Genomic DNA, 12,339 nt, shown 5'->3' on the forward strand with positions numbered 1-12,339 from the left:
GACACCATAATATCACTTGTAGCATTTCCCTTAAAATATTAAGTTTCTGAAGAGCAAAGATCTGTGGAGAGCTATGAGCTCTTAGAAGGCAGAGAACCCATATGCATAATAAAATAAAATAAAATCATTTTAAAGCAGAAATATACAGGGGTTTCATCTTCTGAGATAAAAATTAATTAAAAGTTAAAAGAAGGTGATATCTTACTGAATCTTTTTTTGTACAAAAAAGCATACATTAAACTAATGCCATAACCTTAAAAAGTCAGTGGTAGAGTAAGTTATTAAAAGGCTTTCAGATATTTTAATCAGTAATTGCAAAATGTGAATGCCCAGCTGTAACTTCGAGAGTTCTCTCAATGGGGTGAGAATCCTTTCAGAAGGGCCACGACGATGTCAGTGGAGAAAGTGCACTGATCAAAAGGCATGGTTTTTGCATCTATATCAGGTCAGGTTTCCTGGAATCAGAGCCTGGCACAGCAATCACGAGCACATGACTTATTGAAGGGGTGCTCTCAGGAGAAAGGACAAGCAGGGAGGGGGATAGGCAGAAGGAACTGAGCAAGGATGTGGTCTTAGCTAGCTTTTGTCTGATCCCACAAGGAGCTCTGGAGCATGACCTGCACCACAGAGTTAAACCTCCCTTGAGACAAAGGTCTGGCCTTTTTTACGCCCCTGCCACTCGGTGATTGTCTGCAGGCAGCTGGCAACAGCTGGTCTGGCAAGGGGAACTGGCTGGGGTGTCAAAAGGTAGGCCTCAACTACACCATATATCTCAGGAATTAAAAAAGAATTTGTCCTGGACACAAAACCCATCTGCATATTTAATTAATATGTTTAAGTATTCTTACTATAATAAAGGAATCATCTCCTGAGTTTACATGTGTGGAGCTCTTGGTTTGAACATTGTAGTGTGCCGAGGTGTTTTGTCCTGCATGGATCCGAGAACCTGATTCGGTGTAAGCACCGACATTTGCTTGCATGCTTTACTTGCTATGGAGGATGACTAAATCAGAAGTCTGAAAATAAATGCTCAGAAATAAGGATCAGTTTGCCCTTAAACATCTACAGTTTATTTAATTTTAGAGAATTATTATTTTTGTAAAAACAAGGAAATGAATGCTATTTAAGTTTTGGAAAAGAAAATTAGCATTCTATTTTATATACAAAATAAAGGAAAGTTGGTCTCATTTACGAAATCTTCTCTAGATCAAACAAATTGATAAACCTCTAGCCAGACTGATCATGAATAATAAAGAGAAAATGCAAATAAGAAAAGTTGAATGTGATAGCTACCTCACTACAGATTCTATAGACGTTAAAAAGGTAATTAAGGAATATTATGAACTTTTGCTGATGAAAAGACAACTTAGGTGAAACGGACAAATCTCTTGAAAAAAATTGCCAAAGCTCATACAATGTAGTATTATTCTGCTGTAAAAAGGAATGTAGTTGTGATACATACAATAACACAGATGAACTTTGAAAGCATTGTGTTGTCGTGAAATAAGCCAGATGCACAAGGACAAATATTGTATGATTCCACTTATAAAATATCTAAAATAAATAGGTCAATAGAGACAAAGAGTAGATTCAGGGTTACCAGGGGCCAGCAGGAGGAGAGAATGGGGAATTGCTAAATAGGTATAGAGTTGCTGTTTAGAGTCACGAAAAGTCTTGGTAATGGCTGGTGGTGATGGTACACAGCAATGACATTATAAACGAGTCCACTGAAGCATACACTTCAGAATGGTTAAGATGGGAAATTCTGTATTATGTCTATATTACTGCAATAAAAAATAAATAAAATGAAAAAGGAGAAATAGACAACCTGAATAGCTCTGGTGGGGCTTGAATTACGTCTTCCACGAAAGGCATATTCAGGTCCCAATCCCTAGTCCTGTGGGTGTGGACCCATTTATAGATGGAACCTTTGGAGATGTTATGAGTTGAGGTATACCTAAACTGAATGAGGGTGGGCCTCAACCCAATACGGCTGAAGTCCTTTTAAGCAAAGGAAATTGGACACAGAAAGGGAAGCAATAGGGAGCTGGAAGTCAACAGAACCCAGAAGAGAAGGAAGATGCTGCTACATGCATTGCCATGTGACAGAAAAGTCAAGGAGTCCCAACGATTGCAGACCAGCCAGAAGATACGACCCCAGGATCTGAAACCGCAAGCCCATAAATTCCTGTTGTTAAGCCAACCCATTGTGTGGTATTAATTTTAGCAATTGAGAAACTAAAACAAGCCCTACATCAGAGAAATTGGCATTGTAGTTTAAAACATGCCACAAAAAATCTTCTCACTTATGAATATACTGGATGAGAGATAATTGCAAATTTCCCTGTGATTTCTGTACATTCTAACTTGGGCACATAGGAGAAAGATGCACAGTTGGGACCCTTCGCAGCTATAAGTTCACTCACCTGCACACTGTTTTTAATGGCAGCCACTTTGTGCTCCACATTCCTCTGTCTTTCTGAAACTGATGAACTTTGTAAGGATTTCTCCAAGGGTCCCTGGAAAAAGAATGTCTTGAAAGTTTATTGATGTTGATAAAACAGGTCTATGATGGATGCAGTATATGAGAGTAAGTTTGAACTGAGGTTTGGATCAATATGGTATGGATTACTCTACAGCCATTAAAAATCATGCTGTGGAAGAATATTTAATGACATGTAAGCAGAGTTAAATTGCTAAAGGATAGATAAGATTACAAAAACAGTATATTTTTATGATCTCAATTGTCCATATATGTATATAGGTATATATATTTGGAAATATATGGATATATGTACAGGCAAGAATACTTAAGTACATATGATTGGAAGAACACACACACAATTTATCAGTTTGTTATTTCTGAATAGAGGGATTACATTGTTTTATGATTTAAAAAAATTACTAATATTCTATAACAATATAAAACTAGTACATGTCATTTAAAAATTAGTATAGTGAAAACAACATTAATTTGGACTCAAATTTAGAACTGGGGATGTTGAATCTGATGGGATTTATTTTTACACTAGAACAAAAGGGAATTTACTAAAGAAAATGTAAAAATGTTAGCTAGTTAAGCACAAAAGCTTATCAGCTTCTCCAAGCACTATTTCTTGGCAACTCTAATAATCCAATATTGAGTGTACTCATTAGAAATATAGTTACATGGATTTACAGAGATGAGCGTTAGAGATGTAACAACCTCTTCACCTTACAGTTAGGGGTGAGAAGTCATGGTTAGAAGATTGATGGGTAAGATTCACAGCAAACCAGTGATGTAACCTGTTTCCCTGACTCCCATCAAGTATTCCTTTAGGTTCACCACATTCTTAAGTCTGGTAAAGCCCTTCTAAAATTCCCCAAGACTACATTTGCTCCCTCTTTTGTTACAGCCTCCATTATTTGTCTACCTACTGGAAATTTAAAAACCAGTGCTTCTTTTGTGTTAGCCTGTGGTACTGGCTGATTATTTTCAAGGTGGCTTTGATGGGCATGTACTCATAAATAAACAAATGTTTTGATTTGACTATTTGACACTTGGAGACCACACACACACACATACACACACACACACACTAATGCACTAGAGATGAGAAGGGATAGCTAAGAAAGGAATTTTTAGTTTATCATATATTAGTAATAGCCCATTAATTTTACCCCCAAAACACTGAGTCAAACTATATTTACTTTAGAAACTTCTTATATTTTATATTTTAAATTAAGTAAAACTATATCATCCCTCTTCTTCCCCTCAAAACAAGAAGGGTAAAAAAGGGGACAAGAAAGGTAAATTGTTAAAACTTTATACTTCTTTAAAATCAATCATAATCTATTGATAACTAAACCAAGAATTTTAAAAAGTTGACAAAATATTTTCCTTAGAACTTCAAAAATAAATATAGTGGTATGATGTACTAACTTATAGAGCACGTAATTTGGAAAATTGATTATTTATACTCTTTCCTTTTTCAGAAGATTAACTGAAAAACTATTCCTTAAGGACTTCATTGGTAGCTCATTTTTTTTGATGGGAACTCTAAATTCATTTAGAATGTTGGGATAAAATATAATAAAAAATATAGCAGAGCAAAATATATTTAAGCAACCAACAAGTAACTATTTATGGGGTCTGTAAGACAAAGTTCCTGCTTGTGCTGTAGTTTTGATGGTGGGGTAGGAAATAGGGAACTACAGAAGAATTTTGAGCAAGACTGGTCTTGAGAATAAATGTTCTGAAGGACACAGAGTCCCAATGGTAGTTAGGAACCCAGCCAGGAGGTGGTTAGACACTGCACAAAAGCATGGTCACAGTAACAGAAAAGAAGGCATAGATAAAACAGACTTTTAGCAATAAACACTGGAAAGTCTTGATATTTATCTCAATATGGAGGCAGAGACAAGGAACAAGTCAAAGATAGCCCGAAGGCTATGATTCCAAGGGACTGAAAGGATGGTGGCACATTAACGTAGATAGAAGCTGGTTCAGAAAAAGATAAGAAATTCTATTGCTTCTTAAATTAAAATTAAATTCAAGGTGTGTGATGGATTGGACTGCATACCCCCATAAGATATGCTGTCCTAGTCCCCAGTGCCTCAGGATGTGACCTTATTTGGAAATAGGGTTGTTACAGATGGAATTAGGCGAGTTAAAAAGAGGTCATACTGGAGTAGGTGTGGCCCCTTCATCCCATGTGACTGGTGACTTTATAAGAAGAGGAAATCAGCCATAGACAGACAGACAGACAAGAAGAGCGCACACCATGGATTGCTGACCAGCCTCAGCCAGCAACCAGCAGAGAGAGGCATGGAACAGATTCTTCCTGCAGACTTCAGAGAAAGCATGCCTGCCAAGACACTGATTTAGGATTTCTAGCCTCCACTACTGAAAGACAATAAATTTCTGTTGTTTCCAGCCAAGCCACCCGGTGTGTGGACCTTGTTATTGCAGTCCTGGGATCACAGATTTCAGAAATATTACCTGGACAGGCATGTTGGCTGCAGCCAATATTCTCCTTTCTTCCCTTAAACAATTTGAAATAACCACAGCTACGTGCATTGGATTTCCATGAAATTTTCCCTGAAAAGAGTGAGCAAAACCAGTTAGGATAGAAGTATAAATATATGCACCATAAAGAAACATCGCTGCATACAAATCAACAGTAATCTTATCTCACTAACCACTCCCAATAAATATGTGAAATTATTTGAAATTTGTTCCAGCAATTTATTCTACTATAAAGTAACAGAAGCTCATCTATTGTGACTGTAGATTCCCATTTGACAGATTGCTCTCTTTGTTTTCAAAAACCATTTTTATTAATAAAAAAATTGTTATTGGCTCTGTAGGATAGGCCATGCACACACGCTCAGGAGAGTTATTTTACTTCAGGCTTAAGATGGGATTTAGATTAAAAGAGCTCCTTCCCTACAAATTATTATGAACCAGGGTGGTCCAGCTGTTCAACCACTAACTCTGTGCTTCACGGTGTGGTTAAAGTTCTTCTTTTAGTCCTTGTTTGGTGTTCATGTTGACTAGCTTATAACTATATTAATATATGAGAGTGAAACAATATTATATATTTCAGCAGCAATATTTTTGTGACATCTAAGCATATACATCTTTGATAACAGTGCGGATATTGCAAACGGGCAGCCTGTGGGCCTGATTCAGCCATCAGGCATGTTGTTTAAGGTAAAATATTGCATCCTTTCAGAGGAAGCATGTTGTATCCAGGTTTATCACCGCGCCCATCAGTGAGCAACCCAAGAACTCATTTACCTTACTTGTTGGGCTCCTGTGGATGTCTGAGTTTTCTAACCTTGGCTTACAGGACTAATTTGAATGACACCTCCATTTTAGTCAATAATGTTAAACTTCTTTGTTACTGAACTTTTCCCAAGGTAGGAATATCAGGAAGCACAATAGAAAAATGCACGTATTCAGTTTGCCCTGCGCCCTCCTCTCTGAGGGAGGTGCTAATGATCCACGATATGGCTAAAAGATCAATGGCAGAAAAAATAAAATAATAATCCACAAAGTAGAAAATTAACTATTAATCAAAACCAGACTATATTGGCATTCTGTGTTCACGGATTGGAAAACTAAATGGTGTTCAGAATTCAATTCTACCCAAAAGTGATTTACAGATTCAATGCAATCCCAACCGAAACTCTACCAGCCTTCTTTGCAGAAATGGAAAGGCCAATCATCAAACTTATATGGAAGGGTAAGGGACCTTGAATAGCCAAAACCATCTTGAAAAGAAAGAACAAAGTTAGAGGACTCACATGTTCCATTTTAAAATGTATTACAAAGATACAGTAATCAATTAGCAGGTACAGGCACAAGGACAGACATAGAGACCAAAGGAATTGAATTAAGAGTTCAGAAACAAACCCTCACATCTATGGCCAATTGATTTTTGACAAGGCTGCCAAGTCCTCTCCATTGGGAAAGAATGTTCTCTTCAATAAATGGTGCTGGGAAAACTGGAGATCCATATGCAGGACAATGAAGGCAGGCCCCTATCTCATACGATATAAAAATTTAATTCAAAATGGATCAAAGAACTTAACATAAGAACCAACACTATGAAACTCCTAGAAGAAAATATAGGGAAGCACCTTCAGGACCTTGTGCTAGGCAATGGTTCCTTAGACTTTACACCAAAAACACAAGCAACAAAATAAAAAAATAGATAAATGGAACCTCATCAAAGAAAGAAACAAAAACTTTTTATGTATCAAAGGGCTTTATCAATGAGAGTAAAAAGACAATCTATAGAATGGGAGAAAATATTTGCAAACCATAAACCCTGATAAGGGTTTAACATCCAGAATATATAATGAAATCCTACAACTCAACAACAAAAAGAAGATCATCCCAATTTTTAAAATGGGCAAAAGACCTGAATAGATATTTCTCTAAAGAAGATATATAAATGGCCAAGAAGCACATGAAAAGATGCTCAATATCATTAGTCATCAGGGAAATGCAAATCAAAACCATAATGAGATGCCATTTCATACCCAGGAGAATGGTTACTATTAAAAAACAGAAAAATAACAAGTGTTACAGAGGATGTGGAGAAATAGGAACACTTGGTTCACTGTTGGTGGGAATATAAAATTGTGCAGCCACTGTGGAAAACAGTTTGGCAGTTCCTCAGAAAGTATAGAATTACCATATTATCCAGCAATCCCACTTCTGGGCATATACCCCACAGAATTGAAAATAAGGACTCAGACAGATATTTTCACACTGATGTTCATAGCAGCATTATTCACAATTGCCGAAAGATGGAAGCAACTCAAGTGTCCATCAACCGATGAACGGATAAACAAAATGTGGCATATATGCAAAATAGAATATTATTTAGATGTAAAAAGGAATGAAGTTCTGACACATGCTACAACATGGATAAACCTTGAAGACATCATGTTGAGTGAAATAAGCCAGACCCCCAAAGGACAAATATTGTATGATATTCATTCACTGCTATGAAATAATTAGAATACACAAATTCATAGAGTAAGACACTAGAATACAAGTTGCCAGGGGCCAGGGGTGGGGGTAGGGAAATGGGGAGTTAACGTTTTACTGGTACAGAGTTTCTGTTTGGGGTGAAGGAAAAGTTTTGTGAAAGTAATCAACGCCAATGATTTATATATTTGAAAATGATTGAAGTGGGAAATTTTAGATTGTATTTATGTTACTAGAATAAATTTTTTTAAAAAAACATAGCACTATACATGACAAAGAATGAACCCTAATGCAAACTACAGACTATAGTTAATAGTACAGTTGTAATGATATTATTTCATCAGTTGTAACAAAGGTACCACACTAATGTAAAATGCTAACAATAGGGAACACTGTGGGTGTAAGGAGGTATTAAAAAAAGTAGATGTTATACAGACTAGTAAGTCAAAGGATATTTTAAGAAAAGAGGTTATTGATTATAACCAATTTTATGTTTACTGCTGCTACAATTTCATAACATGATGTGTGTTATTGAACATTTCTGTCTGTAAAACTAGGATAAACACTGAGCATCTGGATTCCTGACCCTCCTCATTCTACAGCTTTCAAGACTTTTTTTTTTTGTCCTTTAAATCAGAGAGCTCCAAAAGGAAAAGAACAAAAATGAATGTGACCCAAACTCAGAAGGTAATGAAATTAAAGTGATCTTATTTATTAAGCAGGGAATCCAAATTTCTGATTTCTACATGTCGGCACTTTCAAATCCTCTTAGGTCAGAATTTGTTCCCATAGTTAATTTCCTCTTTGATTAATTTTTTGGTATATGTCACATTCAGCTCCCCAAGGAAAGTGATGTTTTCTCATTTTGCCTTTAATATTTTCTAAAAGTATTTTACTGTTAAAAATAAAGCCTGCTTCTAGGGTCAACCTTTGGAGGTTCTGTTGTTTATGTAAAAGTGAAGACTCATTTCTTCCAAGTTCAGGAGTTCTGCTAAGAATCTGGGAATCACCATTTTTTGTCTTTGTTTTTCTCACTGTAATAGGAATATTTTGTTGTTTATCATTCACACAGTATCTTTCACCTTTTCTCTGCTCCACTGTATACTTTCTCATTTTCCTTTCCTACTTGAACTTCTCTTACCTTCTCTTTCAGATGTAGTCCTCCCCAGAAATTCATCTTTTGAGGTTAAATTACTCATTTTTTTCTCCTCTGTTTAGAGCAGGGAATCACTGTTGTTTTCATCTAGGCTATATTTTCAGTTTCCGTTTCCATTTTTCCTAACTTAGCCCCTTACTTAAAATCTATGAGCCAAAACATTTTATGAAAAAATGATCACTGTAGATTCAATCCCAAATTAGCATTATTTTTGTTAAGTAGACATGTTTACCTTTCAGTAGTTACCAATATATGAACCTCAAAAAAACAAGTGAACCCTTAAGTGTTTGTTGGTAGGAGGAGCAAAGAAAATGAAAGCCAGAGAAAGAGAAACTGCCAATTTTCTATTGTGTTTCTATTTCTCATGTATGTGTACTGCAAGTACATATCTTCTACTCTGTGGCTTGTCTTCCCATTCTCTTATGGTGCAGTGAATAAAAGATTTTAATTTTAATGAAGTCAAATTTATTAATCTTTTCCTTTATGCTTAGTGCTTTTTATGACTTCACAAATCTTTTCATTACCTACAGGTCCTGGAAAACTTTTCCTATATTATCCTGTTAAGTCTTTATAGTTTTTCCTTTAGCTGTAATTCAGTTAGATTTTGTCAATATTGAGAGGTGCCTTTCATTTTTTCTGCATACAGATACCCAGTTCCAGCAATATTTATTGAGAAGCCTATTCCCCAGTGCTCTGCTGAGGCAACTCGGTCATAAATCAAGTGTCCGAATGTGTACGGGGTTGTTTCTGTACTCATGCCATCTTATGGTTCTGTCTATCCCTCCTCCATCAGTGGGATGTCTTAATTATTAGAATGTTACAATCTCTTGCTATCAAACAGAATGTTTTCTTTTCATTTCCATGTAAATTTTAGAATCACCTTGTCAGAACTGCACTAAATCTATAACTAAATTTAGAGAGACTTGGCATGTTTATAATAGAGGCTTATAATCCATTTGCTTACATCTTCTTTAATGTCTCTCTATTAATATAATTCTCCACATAGCAATTGTTCACATCTTTTATTAGATTTATTGTTATGTACTTGGTATTTTTTGCTATTGGAATATGTGGTGTCTTTCTTTCCTAAATTTCTTTTGCTGGTATATAGAAATGTAATTGATTTTTGTAAATATTGATATTGAATTGAGCAATTTTGACAAACTCATTAATTCTAATAATTCATTTGTAATATCAGTTGTCAATTCTAAAATTTTAGCTACAGATTCTTTTGGAGTTTCTATATACACCAATCCTATCTTCTGTGAATAATAGTTTTTTTTTTTTTCTTTCCAGTAATCCTACTTTAAAAAAAAATCTTTTCATTTAAGTTAGTGTGATGGATAGAACTTATAGCAAAATAATGAGAAAGAAATGATAGCAGGGAGCTTTATCTTGTTCTTGATTTCAAAAGGAAAATTTTGAAGATTTCACCACCTAGTATGATATTTGCTGTAGGAAGGTCTTTTTCTTTCTATAGTTTTATAGTTTAAAATTAAATATGGTGCCAACTTCAGCAATTGGCAATTAGGCATAATAGAGTGATTTGCTTTTCATACTCTAAATTCATAATCTTGATCTCTTTAAGATCCTCTTGCATTGACAGTATAATTTTATGACATGTCAAAGAAAACCATTACCCTACCCTCAGCATATTTATTTGATTAAACACATATTTTCATTTTTCCTCAATGGCATCAAGCTGGAAGTTAAGTGCATTCTGTCAAAGTCAGCAGAAAGTTTCTGATCAATTGATGTTGTACATGTTAGCGATAATCCTGTGCAACACATGATTCATTCATGCCAGCCTCCTATTATGCTAATATTTCTTCTTTCATCTATTTCTTTTGCTGCTGTTGCTTTGTGTGTGCTAGACAATCCTTGTGCGTGAATCTCAGTAATAAAACATAATACAGATCCATCTTCTTGTTAGGATCTTCCCTTTTTTATGTCCTGTAAAGCACTTGATTGTTGCTTTCCAAGAAAATATGGAATTTATAGGCATTCATCCAGTGCAAATATTTGCTTAACAAATATCAAATATGTACCCTGCTGATCTGTTTCCATTGCCTTCTGCATATATGAAAACTGTTTCAATCCTAAATCATAGTGTTTTTTGATGACATTTTAAACAGCAATTAAACTCAACATGTGTTGTGCCAACAGTGCATGTAAGTCGACTGAAGTGATAACAATGTCAATAGCTATGAGCCAGTTTCACATCACAGGCAATGACAAATACATTTTGACTGCCACCTGAGAACAGCAATTAAGAAATGTTCTTGATTGTAAAATGCATTCTGATTTTAGAGACGTTAAATATGGAAAAAATGTATGTTAAAAATCAATGAAATATGTTGGTTTTTATTTATTTATTTGTTTGTTTATTTATTTATTTAGGCTACTTTAAGCTAAATTCTTTGGCTTTTCTTCAAATTCCCCTTCCACCTCATTTCTCAATGTGGCTTGTCATTAGAGTAGCTAGTTCATCTGCCCAGTGGCCTGAGCAGTGCCAGAGTGAGGGGTAATGGATACGAGGAGATCTGTCCCCAAACAATCTCCTCCATGGTGGCAGAGCCTGAGATTTCACAAGTAGACACTGACTCCTTTGAGTTCTTTTCCAAAAGATACCCATTAAAATGCAAACATATTTGAAAGAGTTGAAAGTACATTTAACCAATTTCCTTTGCATTGTGGGCTGTTCTCTGACTGCAGTCACCGGGATGAGAATAATGGGTCCCAAGGCCAATGAAGGGGGAGGTTTCAGGCCAGCCCTCACAGAGAGAGGCAAATAGCGACCAAAGGGAATGTGAAATTTTGAAAAGACACATAGCCCATATGATGCTTAGCTTGAGTTTCTCTGGAAGCCGACCATGAGACAAGGATTCCAGTGTCAATAGTTGACTTGGGAGTTGATCCCAGGAAGTACAGTTAGGGGAGTGGGTAATCAAGGTAAAGAAGAGAAGGCAGCTGATAAAGGGTCTGCTATCAAACCATTTGGTACAATGGGCTAGGAACCCTGGGAGCCAGTGAAGAACATGCCCCATAGAACAAACATGGAATATACTCCCTACCTAGATATCCAGAGTCAGCAACTGTTGGCATTTTGCCACATTTGTTGTATCATTCATCTATCTATCTATCTATTTATCTATCTATTTATCTATCTATCCACCCATCCATCCATTTGAGGGTAGGTTGCATATTTCATGCATTCCAACACTTAACATATCCACGTACATTTCCTAAGGACAAGGACACTCACGTAGCTGCAATCAATAGAACTGGAATATTTTTACAACAGCTCTTGTCAGTCCATCATCTTTAGCCCCGAAGCAAAAAGATGCAGATTCTAAACAGTTGGCAGTCCACTAGCATGAACTAAAACGATAAGAGCCAAGGAGACATGGGTAGGGTACACTCTATCTGCTACACTAGCCCTCTTCTAACCTCAATTGAAAAAATTTTGACTTCTCATATTTTTAACTGCCTGCTGTCATGCTGCCCTCACATGTTGCTATTTCTTTGTGTAGTATCTCTGGAATTTGAAGTATTTGTACCCAATTACAAAGTAAAATGCTTCTCATTTTTTTAACTGAAATCTGCAATCTACTGTACATTTGTGATTACCAACTAGCTTTGTCCTCTTTTATCATCCCAAGTACAACTTTTGAATCATTTTTTCCCTTGTCCCTAT

General features: G+C 35.9%; 1 protein-coding gene across 2 annotated transcripts in view; it reads right to left on the reverse strand.

Annotated features, from left to right (window-relative positions):
- The window catches only part of STAT4 (signal transducer and activator of transcription 4), a 108,070-nt gene that overhangs the window by 51,643 nt on the left and 44,088 nt on the right, over window positions 1-12,339 (reverse strand). For both annotated transcript variants that reach the window (XM_037849926.1, XM_037849925.1), the window contains exons 4-5: window positions 4,982-5,080; window positions 2,427-2,519 (exon numbers count right to left, since the gene is read on the reverse strand). In XM_037849926.1, the coding sequence (XP_037705854.1) occupies window positions 2,427-2,519; window positions 4,982-5,080 (192 nt within the window). The remainder of the gene's footprint in view (window positions 1-2,426; window positions 2,520-4,981; window positions 5,081-12,339) is intronic.

The sequence above is a fragment of the Choloepus didactylus genome, chromosome 9 (genome assembly GCF_015220235.1).
Source record: "Choloepus didactylus isolate mChoDid1 chromosome 9, mChoDid1.pri, whole genome shotgun sequence".
NCBI lineage: Eukaryota > Metazoa > Chordata > Mammalia > Pilosa > Megalonychidae > Choloepus > Choloepus didactylus.